Source organism: Branchiostoma belcheri, unplaced genomic scaffold (assembly GCF_001625305.1).
Source record: "Branchiostoma belcheri isolate BF01 breed outbred unplaced genomic scaffold, Haploidv18h27 scaffold228, whole genome shotgun sequence".
Taxonomy (NCBI): domain Eukaryota; kingdom Metazoa; phylum Chordata; class Leptocardii; order Amphioxiformes; family Branchiostomatidae; genus Branchiostoma; species Branchiostoma belcheri.
In genome coordinates, this window is record NW_017803802.1 from 219,876 (window position 1) to 238,030 (window position 18,155).

The window sequence follows — 18,155 nt, forward strand, 5'->3', positions numbered from 1 at the left end:
CGTCGTGTCTGTACCCCCTGAGGAGAGACCATACTGACATTACGCCAGGAGTACATTATGCATACAGTGTACGTTGAAATTGATGAATGCAAATATGTAGTATTACTAGATATGGCCTGGTATGTGAAATTAGTAGTGAAAGAAACCATTGATGAGAATGCATTGAAGAAAACCATGTGCTTACCCCCGAAGATGTCGGAGATGGTCTGTCTGAGATGAGTTTCTGTGAGAGAGTTGATGTCCTGGATCCCCTCCTCCTCAGCGTCCTTCTGAGCCTTGATCATGTGATCAGTGATGTCACGAAGGTTGCCTGTAGAAGCGCACATCAACATTCACGTACGGCACACTAAGATGAAGGAGTTCCTCAAGTGAAGCGATTTCGTTAAGCGTCCAAACATCAAACACATCTCAGCCATCGATCTCAGCAATGTTAAAGGTCTATTCAAGGGTTTATTCATTGCTGCGAATTTCTCAAAGATTCTGAGCGTGTTCCACTACCATGTCCTCCACGCCTCTGGTCAGACCATTTTCAGGCCAATACGATCTTCCTGTCAGTCTGCGGGTACACCATCTCCTCTCGCGGCAGTTGGTCTATTTTGTTTATTCCAACATTTCATGACTAGACATGGTGACGGCACCAACGCAGAGAACAAATACAGGACAATACTCATTTTTACTTGAGTTAAGTGAGGAAATTCGTGATAAGTGTCTTTCCCAAGGGCACAAGATCGGTGGCATGGCAGGACTTGAGCCCAGGACATCTTGGGTCCGAGTTGAGCACTCTGCCGTTACGCCACGCGACCCCACGACGTGATCTATTAAAATTGTACATGTATTCAAATACGAGCACCAAACAATCAGATAAACACAAAGAAGATCTCCGTATATACACATACCGAGGTAAGTTACTTCATGTGGGAAATGATGATGTCGCCTTACCTGGGTCGAATGTTTCCCGGTGCTGGTCCAGGTGACGCTGCATGATATCCAGGAAAGATCTGGTTAGCTTTTGGACGGCAGCCTTGCCTGTATAGGGGGTAAACACAATGGGCGGTTTCAAAACACAATGGCTACTGTAGTTATCATGTTATCAATTTTCTTTATTTGGTAACGTTGTAACAGACACATTTACTGCTTTGGCACACCGAATCGCCCGGAATGCACACAGGATGTTGGCACCACAAGGTTGATTAATTATTAGTGCCTTTGACTTCCACATCTTGTCACCGACCTAGCATCTGAAAACAAGAATTCGTAGATCTCATACCTCCATGAAATATATGAGTTTTTGTAAATGTTTTTGTCTCACTATGGAAATGAGCTCGTAATTAGCATAATCTAGTTTAATTTATTGTTTTCCAATTTCAAATGACAATATTTTTCGTGTCTTTGTCATACTTTATTTCAACATGTCCTCATTAATTATGCAAATGAACTCTACATTAACATGATATATGCATATTGGTGTCACAAGGTATAAAAATTCTCATCATTCACCAATAATATGAAATTTTCATATTGATTATGCAAATTAGGTCATCATTTGCATAATTAGTATCTGTTGATGTTCCGCCTGCCACAGATTAAATAGATTACATGACTGTATAAAAGTAATTTTATATGAAACACGGTTATTTCCTCCTGTATTATGCAAATTAAGTCTTTATTTGCATTTGATTATGTACAACTCTCTCAACTACCTCCACACCAAAAATGATGAAAATACGTTCCCATCTGGACTTTTCCCTTTGGCTTTTCAAGATTTCACCAGAAAGTCCCTGCTGCAGTTCCAGATTAATCTGCTAAGGGGACCAAACCCACGCCACTTATTCCTGACAGGAAAAGATATCTGTCTCCAAAAAGTCAAGACCATATATCATGTTCAGGACAAAAGATACAAAAACCGGAAGTTCTGCTGCAGTACCAAGGTCCTCCACCAGAGGCCCATATTTGACCTTGACGTTTGCCTTCCTAAGACTTACCAGCATACCAAATAACATCACAATCCATAAAGGTGTTATGAAGTTATGCTGACTACAAATGTGCGGAAACACAAACACACACACAGAGACACACAGACCCGCCAAAAACAATACCTCCATTTTTCATGGAGGTAATAACCGGACAAATAGACAAACATGCAAACAGACACAAGGAAAACAGAGGAGGCCGAATGTCTAGCTACTTACCCGGGGTAGGCAGGAACCCAAGCGAAGGAAAGACGTCAGCCAGAATACCTTGTCCGAATACTTCGGTTGTGTCCTTGCTTATTTGCATCAGAGTGTTGAAATCCTCGTCGTCCATATTGTACCTAATGCAAAGTCATGGACTGTAACTTATACTAGCTTCAGCATTTTCTCAAAAACCATTTGATAAACCTGGTAAATGAACACCAGCAATACACCAGCGTGTCCATTTGACCGTTTTCTGATGTTCCCGAATCGGGTTACCGTAGTATAACAAACATTGTTATATACAGAAACATCTAGACGTTCAACGCACAAAAACAAATATAACAGAAGAAATATGGCCTTTTTATCATTCAAATAAATCTGAATATCCACTACGTACACTGAACATGGACAGGAATAATGACGTCCAAATTGTCGTACCCGCTGCATTATTACAGTATTACATGCATGTGCAAGGTCAAACTTGTAGGTGGACCGATACCTTATGCCGAAGGCTGCGGAACAAATGACGTTGTAGACCAGCTTGTAAATGTATTTTTCGATGTTCACTGCTTGACCTTCCATCCTTGAGAACTCTGCGATGGTCTCCTCTAAGGACTCGTGAACTTTACTTTGTAGGTTCTCTCCTGATGCGTAACCTCTAAAGGCAATTAAGCAGCAATGAATGATATTTTGGGGGCCATGTGTATTCCCTATAGAAACTGCCACGATTTCCGTCAACAGCTCAATATTGAATTGGACAATCATCTACTTTGGTATCCGATTCTAGCACGGCTCGCTTCTTTGGCCTGTCCCTTATCCTGAAGTTAAGCCTACTACAGCATGTCTAGTTTTGCTTCTTGAGGATATGTAAAAACGAGTGTGGCAAATGGGTACATACATTTATCACGAAAACTAGCCTGACTTTCTTTTTCTTATTGCAACATTTCCTGACTAGACACGATGGCGGCACACTCCAGTTATATCAACTTATTTTATGCCGTCACCAAAACAGAGGACAAATACATAACAGGACAATACTCATTTCACTTGAGTTAAGTGAGGAAGTCGTGTTAAGTTCTTCCCAAGGACACAAGATCGGTGGCATGTCAGGACTCGAACCGGGACCTCTTGGTTCCGAGTCGAGCACTCTGCCGTTACGACACACGACCCCACTAGCCTGAATTTGCCTCACATACTGTCTGAACCCTACCTGATGGCAGTATGAAACAGTTTCCGGTGGAGTTTCCATGTGGGATTGTAGTCGGTGAAGGCTATGTCCTTCCCTCCTTCAGTTAAGATGTCCGCTGGAAGAGAATATCACTTTAGTGAATACGATTTTTGGTTCTAGTCTATCAATGGTGTCTACTTTTTCCTCTTTCACTCATACACACCTTCATCACACCAGTATTCCATGAACTAATAATCAAGTAGGAATCTTGGAGGACAAGCCACAAAGTCTTGAGTCTTGACCCTAATTTGTGTGTGTGATAATCGTCTATGGAATTGCATGATAACTTCCATTTCGTTACTTGTACTGATTAAAATTTTGTATGTATTTGTACTACGTATTGCTTCAGCTTTGAATGAACAGGTTTGTGTAGAAAGAACAAATTGGATAGAAGATGTGCAAAATTTGGAATGGTTTACAGCTCCTGTTGTCTTCTAAAACGAATTGCCACACTATCTCTCACTCATCACCACTGCCCAGTGTACCTTCCGGATATTGATACCGACACAGTACGTACCTGACATGAACGTCGGTCTGCCTGCAAACTCCGCACCCTTCTTAACGAATGCCTCCCGTACAGCATCCAGACTGTTCAGCACAACCACATCCGTCATGCCCTGCTTCAGGCTGAACACGTCCCCGTACTTCTTGGCGAGTTCGATGAAGGTGAGGTAGAACTGTCCACCAAACACTGTAAAACAGAAAGACGCCGTACACTCGCAGCACCTCAAACACCAACCTAACAGGTGCCTGCATCTGGAGTAAGACAAACCCCAGATGAAATCTTTATGACCATTTTGGAAACTATTTATCAGTTGGTTCCGCTGTGACATTGGGTGCATACAGCCAAACCAGATCCAACAAGAATTCGGAGACTCATACCTCCATGAAATATATGAGTTTTATGAATGTTTTTTATCTGTCTCATTGACTATGGAAAGAAGGTCATAATTAGCATAATCTAGTTTAATTTATGGTTTTCTAAATTCACATGACAATATTTTTCGTGTAAAATTCCTCTCCTTTGTCATACTTCATTTCAACATGTCATCATTAAATGACCTCCACATGAACATGATATATGCATAGTGGTGTTAACCTTCAAGTAACTTACACATCATGTCACAAGTTATAAAATTCCCATCATTCACCAAGGAGTCACAGAATGTTCACATTAATTAAGCAATGTCATAATTTGCATAATTGTTATCTGTTGATGTTCCGTCTGCCGCAGATTAAATAGATTACATGTATAAAAGTACTACTATATAAAACACTGTAGTTATAGAATTTCCTCCTTAATTATGCAAATAAAGTCCTTATTTACATAATTTGCATTTAATTATGTATAACTCTCTCTCAGCTACCTACACACCAAAAATGATGAAAATACGTTGTTCCTATCTGGAGTTATTGGCTTTTAAAGGTTTCGCCAGAAACTAACCTGCAGTTCCAGAACAAGCTGCTAGGGGGATTAAATTCACACCGCTTATTTATGACAGGAAACGCTATCTGTCTCCAAAAAGTCAAGACCATAGCATGTTGAGAAGTAACAAAAGATACAAAAACCGGAAGTTTCGCTGCAGTACCAAGGTCATCCACGAGGAGGCCAATATTTGACCTTGACCTAAGACTTACCAGCATACCAAATATCATCACAATCCATAAAGGCGTTATGAAGTTATGCTGACTACAAATGTGCGGAAACACAAACACACACACACACACACACACACACACACACACACACACACACATACACACACAGACAGACAGACAGACACGCCAAAAACAATAGCTCCAATTTTTCATGAAGGTAATAAAACAGGTTTTGCTTAAAAATGATCATACAGATTTGGGACCTGTAATATAGTGTTTTACCGAAGATACTATGCCTGTTGCTGACAATACATAGTCACACATGTCAGTAAATACGATGTATACAAATTATGCATAGAGAGAGTACCTATTAATTTGTGGTTAAATACTAGGTGATATGAGATACTATTAAATTTATTTATGTATACTTACAGGTAAGGTTCCCAATGATTGGCCAGAAAAATGGTCCAGGAGGCATGCGCCAGCGTCTTACATAGTCCCTCAACCACGTGACCAAAATCAGGGTTACTAACCCCACAGTTATCGTCATCAACCACATCGCCCTTTAAGAAATGTGAAAAAAGATATAATGGTTACTTGATCTCCCTGTCATCTGGCTGTCCATAACCACCTTACAGTTCTGGCGTACTTCCTGTAGCAATGAGCAGAAAAGGACAATGCAGCCCAAGTTAATTAAGATGGTAACATATTCTTAATTACAGGGACGAGAGTACCTGGGCACCGCCCCTCCACATGCCACGGTACACTCCATGAGCTCAACGTACGTTTGGCTTACATGGTGCCATAATCGTTTTAGATTTATTAGAAACTGTAGCTTGAAATAAAAGGTGATTCCAAGTGTTACTGCAGTGCAAAGAGACTATCGATCCGGCCGTGCACTAGTAATCAGTTCCGTTTGGTTGGTTGTGTAGTACATTACACATTACTGCTGTAAGCTTTATTACAAAACGTCATTTTATATACAGAGTAACGTTGTATCCCGTGGGGACATAGCTAACGATATGGGAATGCGGCACTCAATAGAACCTCCAAATAGTCAAGATGAGTTATGGAGTCCACTGCAGGAGGGGGGGGGGTGATTTTCCGGTCTAGAGGTAAAAGCAGTTACTAGTATTCACACAGTACCTGCTGCTTCCGAGTCCTCACGAAGGATCAGGCACGGTGTTGTACACAGTGTGATTTTGTAGTTGTGTTGAAGAGTGGTCCGGTTTCACGCCGGGGTGACGAGTTGATGACAAGAAAGCTTTTGACGTTCCTAGCAAAAACACCTGGCAGATTACCCTCAAGAAAACGCCCCAGCGGCTCCTTGTACAGACCCCAGTGGTTCCGACCGCTAGGGCGTAGCAAGCTTTGTTTGCAGACCTTTGACATCGTAATCTATCCGGTCGTGCGAGAAATGTCAAATAGGGTGATCGACCTACAGGTTGAGCTTAATACATCACCCCACCATACAGCCTAAGATGGGTTGCAGTACAACAAAAAGACATTAGACCTACATAATGTTTATACTTTTTCACATCTATAGCATTCGCCCAGTACAACCATGTAGATATATCGTGCATTTAAAAATGACAGAGATCACTACGGCCTTCCAAACATGAGCATTTTTGGTCAGTTTATTTGTGCTTGTCTTTTTTACTGGTCAACTGGATTCCATTAGCTAATACCACAGTGTGATAGCCCACTTCTTTGCATTTACCTTTACATCGATAAGTCCCCCGGTTAGTTTTAGGACAAACGGGTTTGCCCCCAAGAAAACGGTGCACACATCGCGACGGTGAAATTTAAGCCCAGTTGTAGCTACTGACACACACCATCCTGAGTTTCCGCTACATTTTGATACATTTCGCGTAATGTCATAAAATTCGTTTCTTCGTATTGGTATGACAAATTGTATGACGTCAACCAATCAGAGCGTAGAGTTCACGCTGCTATTTACATATTAATGAGAAAATGGCGCGTATTTTCTTCTACGGCGAGGTAGCGAATGCGTGCTGCAAGTTATTTTCCGGCGATTTTCTGACTTTTAACGCCGATTTTTCGCACGCTACAATCACGCTACCATTTGAAACTGTACTGGAGACAACAGATGAGTGATCATTTTACAACCAAGGAGCACTTTTGTTGAATAAAACAGCAATGAAAGCTACGATACAGCCAATTATTTTCAAAATTTGTCTCGTGTATGAGAGATAAGATGACGCTTCTTTACATGTTTTGATGTATTTTTGGCGTGATATAAACTAGTAATTTGTAGCGGAAATGTTGCTAGTACGGAAGAAGTACTGACGACGCAAGGCTTTTCACTATTAAAATCCGGCCAGCGCGGGCGCTACCTGAGGTTACAATTGAAATAAATGATGCCGATGTTCGGAGTTTTGCAGCAGGATGTCCTAATTAAGTATTCCTGACGATACGTTTGCCATTTGTAGCAGTGTTTTTTTATGTCAATACTTGTTAAAAAATGTGGAATACTTGTGGACAGTTTCAAATTGTAAACAAGTGTAAACAAATGCCCCGCCCCTCAGTTAATTTTCGCGACGTGTTCCAAAACTTAATTAATTTTCGCGACCCGGCCCTTCCCAACTGGGCGGCCTCTCAGGATCTCTCAGCTGCAGTCTGGCGGAAACACTGTCAGTGACAATATATTACGTGAAAATTTCCTTCGACATCATTACACTCAATACATTTACAATTTATCATTTGGTGTCGCGTTGAAAAAAGGGGGCGTCAAAACATAGGGCAGTCGTAACATAGGGCTGTCGTAACATAGGGCTGTCGTAACATAGGGCTGTCGTAACATAGGGCCGACCCCGTCCAATGTGGACACCACATGCAATAATATTATAAGTGACAATAACTTTCAAATATGTACAAAAGGAGAATTTTAGTTCAAGGTACTGACCATTCCAAAATCGTCAAATTTGAAGTCAATCGCGCGATCGGCTTCGAACACCTGCGTTCGAACCCAGACGCGCGCGGGAAGTTGCAGAAGATTCCCGAACGAAAACCGTTGCTTGTTAACATTCTATTTTAGAATAATGAAAGGAGCCTCCTTTTCAGTTTTGGTGGGAAAATCTTACATAATACCACTATAACGTTTAAAGCTGCGTTGTGTAACATTAGGACGATACAAAAAGTACATTTTCTTGTCATTTCTTTAAAAAGTAAGTCGAATGAACCATACTCCATCGTAAATATGTGCTATTCTGGAAGTGTAGGTGCCATAATATGACGCCTTAAGAGTAAAGTTACATTTAAAAGCTGGAAACACAGCTTTCAGCCATTTTTGTTTAAATTCTGGTAGTTTGTGGTGGCACCACAAAATGCAGGCGGCTCGTGCTGACTGATTTGGCACCAACCATAAATGTAAGAAATGTCAGCCCAAATATGTCGACAAATGGAAGTAAATTACAATCACAAGAACATCTTTGTGCAAAAATGTTTCATAATGCCCCTTAAGCGTGGCTGAGTTTAGTCAAACTAAGTACAGCGAAAATTGATAGAAGCAGGGAAAAGCTAGCTCAGAGGCAGCTGCGCAGAGGGTCTCAAGTGGGGATGCGCCACCTGACGGGTTGCTATAGAACGACAGGTGCCTGTGGTAACGTTACAAGCAGATGACGTGATCAGTACCAAGGACAGCGACCATCTCATCTGTGCCTGTTATCTTTTTCCGGGCCCTAGGATAGATAACAGTTTGCTTTTATGTAAATTGTACATCATATCACAATTTATTAATAATACATAATTTAAAGTCACATTGGGCCGAGGGTAAATGACATTAATCAATTATGTAGTTTTTGTATTATGATTAATATTATATAGCATTTGAATTAAGAGTTAATGACCCGCCCCGAGGTGAATATTAAGTAATAAAGGGTTAAATCACAACAGAAATGCTACATGGTTAGTTGGTATACACCCACGTATGTTGCATCTAACTGAAAGTAACAACATTCGGTTGTTGTCCATTGATGACAAATAGTAACAGATATTAGTTAAATCTTGAAAAAAATCATAAATGCAATATTTAGCTGTTCTACATATATACAATAGTAAATATTAGTAATAAAATTAAATCTTGTCATAAGTCATTGCATTTCAAATACAACTTTTTGTTTCTGCAAATTGATCATGAATATATATGATTTCTCTGGTCATTTCAGGATCAGTGTATTTGCTGTATAGTTGTTATGATGTAGTAGTTATAATGTACAAGTGTAAGAATGCTTGTTCACAGCAAAATCATATTATCTGTCACAATAAATACTTATCAAATACTGATTTTATGCCGGACGACGGGAACAGAGCTTTGCTTTAATTTGGCCCTTAGTTGTATCATTCCGAAATCACTTTTGAATCACGCGGTGTCCACATGCTGAGCAGCCAATCAGAGAACAGAAAAGCCACGAGGAGTAAACTTCTGGAAACTTCCCGCGTCACACGTCCTCTTCTACACTGAGACTTGAAGAGACGCACGCCCATTTTTCTCACGTCCTTTTTTCTGACCTTTATCGGTCCTATTGCTGCCAGCTTTGTTTTCTTTTGCATCGGGTGTGTTGGTGAGTTACCGTACGGCGGGTCTTGGCGGAAATACTCTTCCAATCGTTTGCGGTGAGTGTTTTTTGATTTGTTTCCTTTGACAGTCATGGCGGAGGCCCCTCCCCCCAGAATACAAACATCCTTATCTTGGGTCATTCCTTTGTTGCCCGCCTGCACTCGTTCCTGCAACGGCGCACGGTCACAGCCTCTGGCAGGGAGATAGATCAAAGTTTCTGGTGTGATAACTGTAGTTTCACCTTCCGTTTTGTTCCCGGGTGTACTGTACGATCTTTTGACTACAGTTCTTATTTGTGGGATGAACTACCCCGGGTTGACATTGTATACCTAGAGTTAGGTTGTAACGACTTGTGCAACACAGCTCTGTCACCGGAGGAAGTTGCATACCAGCTAACTGATCTGGCCTTAGCTTTGAAGAATAAAACAGAGGCCCGTCAGATCACAGTTGGCCTACCCTTGAAACGTGTTTTGACCCGCCAGGTATCCCTTACAAATGAACGGTGTGAGCGCTGTGTGTACAGCATGTTCGACTTGATTTCCAGAAGTCAAAACCCTGGCCTCACATTGTGGAGCCACAGCCGCATTTTTGGACCGCTACCTCCCCTCCCTTTTCCAACAGGACGGCTTACACTTCTCAGACAATGGAAATTTCTTATATTTCAAGAGTATTCGAGGAGCCATCCTGAAGGCTTTGGATTCAATTTAAAGAATAATTTAACAGACTGCCCTTCCCAAATTTGTCTTGTTTTGGTTTTCGAACTGACTGCACCTCCCTTTGCACCTTCGGTGGGTTACCGTGGTGCCAGGGGGGATGCCTGAAATTCTGTTATCTATATGATAGATCCTTTTAGAAATTATCCCATGGATTGATTTTTCCGTGTAAAGGCGTGTACGTTGGTACCCAAATTTGTTTTTGATTCTGCTTTCGAAATCGACTACATCTCCCCTTAGCTTGCACCTTCGGTGGGATACCGTGGTGCTGGGAGCAGATGCCCGACATACTAATTTTTGTCACAGACCCTCCTGGAAATTTCCCCGAACTTATCTTTACATCGCAAAAAATTTTTCGTAGGCACTTGGGCGGGCTGCCATGGTGCCATCCTGAAAAAGAAAAAATAACTAATTCCCAGACAAAATTATGTAGCGGATCCAATCGTGGTGTCCATTACACTTTCGGCGGGTTGCCGTGGTGCTTAAGGCAAATGCGTAAAAAACTTCCGTAAGTCATTTTATGAATTCCCAATTTTTCTACCGGGAATTGTTCTCTGGCATGAGCCTGAGACTCAGTCATAAATTTTATGCTGTGGACTATGTTTTCCCGGCATTTTATTATGTTATCCGTGCCTGGCTCTGGAGGGCAGCCTCCGAAACCAATGGCACTTGTCATAAATTTTTAGTGCTGTGGATTCCCGTTCTGAGAATCCCGGCTTTTTCCTGATTTTATTCATAGTGCCTGGCTTTTGAGCCAACGACACTTGTCATAAATTTTTTGCGCCGTGGTTTGTATATAAACTTAAACTACCCGGCTTGCTGTCCCCTGTTCTTCATGTCAGGGTTACTGTTACGGTTTTGTTGCCATGATGAGACAAATAGCCCAGATGCCTCTCGGCGCATACATTCCTTTGTTAGTGGCTTTTTGTTCCAGCCTTGTTTCATTTTCATATTTTAATTGACTCTCCAGCGCCCAACAAATAATTGTGCAAATCCCGATCACAATCCTGAAAGTGTATCTTGGCTTGTATTACACCAATGTTACATTGATCAGTGGGCCTCTCGGGGGTGTCCGTGTCGCAATTTTGCTCCCCTGGCGAGCTTTCTCGCTACGCTCCCTTGGTGGTCTTAGTTCAGAGTTTGGATTCTAAGGAAAAATTGCCGTTGTTGTAATCGACTCAGGATTTCCGCAATTACTTTCTCTCAAAGTTGTGTTGAAAGAATTACCAGGTTTATTGTATTCTTGAGATCTTCGAGCGTGTTGCAAGATGACTGTTTCTGTCATATGGAGGCGTGTTGCCTGTGTTTCACGTTTGTGTCAATAAAATTCCTAGTATTTCCGCCAAACCCGCCATTTGTTGGTTGATACTGTGTCCATTAGCTATGGTCCTAGGAGGTAGACATAAAATCACTTTCGCATGCGAAATACTGATTTTATGCCGGACGACGGGAACAGAGCTTTGCTTTAATCTGGCCCTTAGTTGTATCATTCCGAAATCACTTTTGAATCACGCGGTGTCCACATGCTGAGCAGCCAATCAGAGAACAGAAAAGCCACGAGGAGTAAACTTCTGGAAACTTCCCGCGTCACACGTCCTCTTCTACACTGAGACTTGAAGAGACGCACGCCCATTTTTCTCCCTCCCACCCTTGCCCTACTTGAAATTACAGTTTGTCTGGGTCATTCTTAACTCTGTCAACATATTTCTTAATTATTTTGCGGAGGCCCGCAGTTTGAGTTTTGTAATTCATCAAGCGCGGCAGGTATCCCTCTCGGACTTGTTCAGACTAACAAGGTCTCTAGAGGTATCGTATTTCACAACAGTTGGCAGAGCGACTTGTTCAACGGCGGGTTGCCGAGGATTCGAGTGAGTTTCAGTTCACTATACTGGCCCTGTGCAACAAGTAAATGATATGGCTTTATTTTACAGCCTGATAATTTGTAGTTGTCATTGTTGTTGTTCGATGACTCACATGCAATGTATTGTTACCTTTCCATTTTTAACATTTTGATGGTTACGCCCATATCCCCTAGGGGATTTTGAAACTTCAAATTTCCTGCCTAGTCACCTTAATATACGAAGCAGGGCGTTTCAGTGATTGTGGCAATTTTAATTGTGCCTTCCTTTTTAAAAAAACTGTCTTTGTATTGATTATATTCTTTGAGCTTCAGACATGCCGCCCGTACGTAGGAGAGCCCGCTCTACGGCGACCCGGGGTACAAGTGGGTTGTCGGGAAGCGCCGTGACAACCACGTCTGAAGGCAGCGTGACAACCACGGCCACAAGCAGCGTGACAACAGCACCTAACAGTGTATTATCGCCCACTAAACCGAAAATGACCATGAAGACGCTTCAGAAACAACTGACTGATTTACAAGAAACCACGAACAAGTTGGTCAACGACTTGGCTGCACGCTCTGCTGTCACTAATAACATTCCAGCAAGTGACGTACAAGTGATCAATAACGCAGGTGGGCTTCCAACAGTTGGACTGAGCAACAATGCTGCTGAACTGAGAGCATCTTCGGCAGTTTCTACGGCAACCGGATTGGTGTCGAACCAGCATACAGCCAACGTTACCTCCACTGTGATGGGACAAGCGAGCACCATAGGCGGGCTGCCTTCCGCTACCTTGGCCACCACTTCAGGAGCAGCAGGGCCTCCTACACAGGGTCTGCAGGGAATCCAGCCGGTACTGACGACCACTACTCCACCCACAAACGTGCTGCCGATCTACACTGCGGCAGCTGCGTCAGGCCTACGGCCTCCCTACCTGTCTACTCCTGGCACGACCCATCAGACTGTAGGACTCGGTACCACATTAGTGTCTAGTATCCTAGGTACACCATCTGTCAATCATACCACTACCAGTAACATTGTTCAACAGGCTACGACAGTGTCAGCGTCCAGTGGAGTCCTGCCTTTTCCTAACCTTGGCAACTCTCCCATGCAGGTTGGTATACACCTACCTTTGGACACAGGTGTGTCTTTGGCAACTAAAGAAAAAATCTGGAAGGAGCAGTTTGTTGACCTAAAGACCCTGCTACCAAATTCCCGTCAGAAGTCAATTTATGCAGTCAACCTAGAAACTACTTCTGGACCCCCCACGCTGACGCTGGCTAGCCAAGAGGCTGACAACAAGCAACCTCTATCATTGTCTCAATGGATGACTGCCTTTGCTGTTTATCATTATATCTATGCTCAACGCCACTTAGCGCGCAGCCCGCAGCTGATAGCGTATTCGCACCTAATCCGTTCCATGGCAGAACGAGGCGCACGGTGGCATGATTATGATGTCAACTTCCGCCAACTACGGCATACTTCCCCACATCTGCCTTGGGATAATCCCCACATGCAGTTGTATGTTGATGCGTTCAACAACCCAGCTCCGAGTATCTTAGCCCCTAAACAATCCAGGCCCACCCCTGCGCGCGACAATAAGATTCCCAAGGGTTTCTGCTTTCGGTACCACAGCCCGACAGAGCACTGTTTTGTGGCGAGCTGCCCATTCAAACATGCCTGTCCTTCCTGCCAGGGTGCCCACAAAGCCTTTCTCTGCCCCAACCGCGACAGGGCCCGCCCTACCCACCCCCGTAAACACTAACAACCTTTCCCTGTATCTAGATGGATACCCAGAAAACAAAAAACAGTACATCATCAATGGTTTCAAATTTGGTTTCCCTTTAGAATATTTCGGACCCCGGACTAGGCCGATTGAAGATGTAATTTGCCCGAACCCTTCACAATCCAGAATTATTGAGGAGAAATTACAGCTTGAACTTGATTTAGGTAGAATCGCAGGTCCTTACCAAAAGCCACCTTTACCAAACTTCTTCATTTCACCGCTATATGCGGTCCCAAAAAAGGCTTCCGGGAAATATCGATTAATCCATGACTTGTCATACCCTAAAGGGAGTTCAGTAAACGAAGGCATTCCTCAAGAACTAGCTTCTGTGTCGTATGCCAACATTGATACTGCAATTCGGCATATTAAAATCTTAGGTCCGAGTTGTTTCCTAGCGAAGACGGACATCCAATCCGCCTTTCGTATTGTTCCGATTCATCCTGATGACCACCACTTATTGGGTTTTTACTTCAATAACGGCTACTATTACGATCGTTGCTTACCCATGGGGAGCTCCACCTCATGTTCAATTTTTGAAGCGGTGAGTACTGCTCTAGAGTGGATTGCTTTGAAGAAACTAAATATTCGTTACCCCACGCACATCCTCGATGATTTTCTTTTCGCCAATAACAACTACTCTTCTTGTGAAAGAGATTTGGTTGCCTTTAGCAATATGTGTCAAAATGTGGGAGTTCCCCTTGCGGATGAGAAAACATACTACCCAGACACAAGAATGACATTTCTTGGCATTGAATTAGATACGTTATCCATGGAGGCGAGATTGCCCGAGGACAAATTGATAAAATGCAAGGACTACCTCCAGGAATTCCTCTCTTCCTCTACCGTTTCACTTAAGAAGATACAATCCCTTGTGGGGTTACTAAACCACGTATGTCAGGTTGTCTCGCCAGGACGGGCTTTTCTTAGACGACTAATTGACCTTACTAAAGGCGAAGCCTCCCAAACGAAACTCATCCCAATAACATTAGGGGTGCGCCATGACTTGCGAAATAGAACAGTTGACAATCTGATTCTCCAATCACTGGCCCCATCCACTGTAAACTCGTACCGCCTAGCATGGCATCATTTCAGGAATTTCACTATCGCTGTTTACGGCAAGGATCTTAGTCAGCCCCCTATTTCTGAAGTATTGTTAGGCCAGTTCCTCGCTCACCTGTATCAGGAAGGGTTTGCACCTGCGTCTATAGCTACTATGCTTTCGGCCATTGCTTTTGTGCACAAAATCCAAAACTACCCAGACCCAGCTGCCAATTTCGCCATTCGCAAGCTGATGCAGTCTATCCAAAAACACCACATTCCTGACAGCAGGTTGCCGATAACCCTTCCCATACTGACAGTACTGATTGAGGCATTGGCTAGTATCGGACTCAATGAATATGGTATTTGCCTATACAAAGCAATGTTCTTATTCATGTTTTATTCCCTAGCGCGCATTAGCGAGGTAGCAATGAGTTCAACTTCCCAACATACGTTGAACTTAGCTGATATTTCTAGCAATTTGGATCCGAGTGGCAATGTAACTTCCCTGGTGGTATGTTTCAAAACATTCAAACACAGCAAAAGCACTTCTCAAGCAAACATAGCCATCATGCCACAGCCCCAAAACCGTGATTGCCCGGTAGCCAATCTGTTGACATATCTCCATTTCAGGGGACAACAACCAGGGCCCCTTTTCCTCCTTAGTTCTGGCAAAGCGGTTCCGTGTGATTCTTTCTCTAAGATCCTCAAAGCTTGTGTGGTAACAGTTGCATTTTGGATCCACACAAATTCACATCTCATTCCTTTCGCATCGGTGCTGCGACAACCGCTGCCCTCCAGGGTGTCTCAGACTCCACCCTTAGACGACTAGGACGTTGGTCTTCAGATGCTTTTAAAAAGTATATCAGGACTTAGCCACCAGGAAAGTTATAATTTGTCCCTAGCTGATCTCTTAATCCTAAGGTTGAACACTACCACTCAAATACACTGTCCAAAGTACAACAGCCCATCGGAAGGCGAGTTGCCCAGTATCGGCTGCCCTATATAGTTAATAAGTTGATACCGTGATTTCAAGTTAATATACTGTTACTTCACGTTACCATCCTATCTAGTTAGTTTAGAAGATATCCGTTCATATTATATACCGTTATGACTATTAAGTCACTTTCATACTGTTGTACCATTCTGAAAGAGTTATGTATTCGAACTGTTATTACGTTCCTCACTACCAACACTTGTTAGCCACTTAGGCAATTATTGTCACTGTTACAGGTATATCCTATTGCCACTTAGGCAATTATTGTTGCAGGTATAGCCTATCAAAATCAAGTTCCCTAATTTAGTACATCTGCAATTCATTTTTCAAAGATCTAGATAATAGTGCTAAAATAATCAACACACTAGTGTCAAGGTTTAGTAGTTCATCACGTTTCTTGTAGTATTTCCGTAGTAGCGTAGTATTTGCTAGTGCTTAGAACCACCTGTCTGTGGTCTTAGTTCAGAGTTTGGATTCTAAGGAAAAATTCCCGTTGTTGTAATCGACTCAGGATTTCCGCAATTACTTTCTCTCAAAGTTGTGTTGAAAGAATTACCAGGTTTATTGTATTCTTGAGATCTTCGAGCGTGTTGCAAGATGACTGTTTCTGTCATATGGAGGCGTGTTGCCTGTGTTTCACGTTTGTGTCAATAAAATTCCTAGTATTTCCGCCAAACCCGCCATTTGTTGGTTGATACTGTGTCCATTAGCTATGGTCCTAGGAGGTCCTAGGAGGACATAAAATCACTTTCGCACGCGAAAGAACAAAAAAGCAATAGAACTACAGTGTCAAAGCACTTCAAGATGCAGTCTACAACCTGTTACAGCCTACAAAGATTCCAGCATTTCTATTTTTTTTAATTCTTTGAATACAAATTTTTAACTCACCATTAGTAAGAACTGGCTAGGCTAATGACGTCATTACCTGCTTAACCACTACCGCAGGGGTGAAATGCAGTTTTACTGAGAACAAAGGCTCAATCGCCCAAACTTTTGTCGTGGGGTCGTGTGGCGTAGCGGCAGAGTGCGCGACTCGGAACTAAGAGTCCCGGGTTCGAGTCCTGACATACCACCGATCTTGTCCCCTTTCCTCACTTAGCTCAGGTTTAAATTAGTATTGTCCTGTCATGTATTTGTCCCCTGTGTTGGTGGCGGCATTAATTTAAGTTGAAAAAAACTTGAGTGTGTCGTCATCAAGTCTGGTGATTACATGTTGGAATAAAAAAAAAACTTTGGGGCTTGGGCGATGGACCTTGATGAGAAGGTACGGCCAAGCACTTGACCGCCGGCCGATGACATTATCACCAAGTTATTGCCTCACTAACAATTAAAGACAAGCTCTTCGACCACTGTATAAACCTTATCTTGCCACACGGGTCTGAAATATCGTCGTACTAAAAGTTTGGACGATGGAGCCTTTCTTCTCAGTAAGACGACATGAGAATCGAAGAAGGTCTTCCGCCATTGCTGCTAATGGAAATGTATATTTTGACGGTTTTAATGACTTACCGGTTGGCGATAATGTCATTACCCACACAACTATGAAGTTATGTACAGAGTGAAAGGATTTGTACCCCCACATCTAGAATCACTTATTCCTTCAAAAACAGGCGCCCAGTTTACATATTTACACGTCATTGCTGCCGGACTCAGACCTATAAACCCAGCTTTAGTCCACACACATCATCACTCTGAAACCAACTACCTTAGTTAGTCAGAGATGCCCATAGCCTCGTTCCTTTTGGGAGAAAATGCACTATTTTGTTGACAGTGTTAGGCTGTGGTTCTTTCTTAACGCAACTGTTTTAATTGTACAGCTATTTGATATGTATTTTATGTAAGAGTTCAACATGGCCAGGAAGAAGGCCACGGGGAAAAGATTTTGTTACGCATAAAAATTCATCAACATATTAGGAAACGATATAAAAATGATGTGGTATTACTGGTTCACTGTGCACTGAAGCTGGGTGTTACTGGTTCACTGTGCACTGAAGCTAGGTGTTACTGGTTCACTGTGCACTGAAGCTAGGTGTTACTGGTTCATTGTGCACTGAAGCTAGGTGTTACTGGTTCATTGTGCACTGAAGCTAGGTGTTACTGGTTCACTGTGCACTGAAGCTAGGTGTTACTGGTTCACTGTGCACTGAAGCTATGTGTTACTGGTTCACTGTGCACTGAAGCTAGGTGTTACTGGTTCATT

At 42.6% G+C, this 18,155-nt stretch overlaps 1 protein-coding gene across 1 annotated transcript in view; it reads right to left on the minus strand.

Annotated features, from left to right (window-relative positions):
• LOC109470509 (cytochrome P450 1A1-like) overlaps positions 1–6,355 on the minus strand; it is a 9,604-nt gene extending 3,249 nt beyond the window's left edge. Inside the window, exons 1-9 of the mRNA XM_019769470.1 lie at positions 6,148–6,355; positions 5,434–5,564; positions 3,920–4,093; positions 3,385–3,478; positions 2,674–2,832; positions 2,190–2,311; positions 940–1,026; positions 185–310; positions 1–17 (exon numbers count right to left, since the gene is read on the minus strand). Of these exons, the coding sequence (XP_019625029.1) occupies positions 1–17; positions 185–310; positions 940–1,026; positions 2,190–2,311; positions 2,674–2,832; positions 3,385–3,478; positions 3,920–4,093; positions 5,434–5,560 (906 nt within the window). The 5' untranslated portion in view covers positions 5,561–5,564; positions 6,148–6,355. The remainder of the gene's footprint in view (positions 18–184; positions 311–939; positions 1,027–2,189; positions 2,312–2,673; positions 2,833–3,384; positions 3,479–3,919; positions 4,094–5,433; positions 5,565–6,147) is intronic.
• Between the last annotated feature and the right edge of the window lie 11,800 nt (positions 6,356–18,155).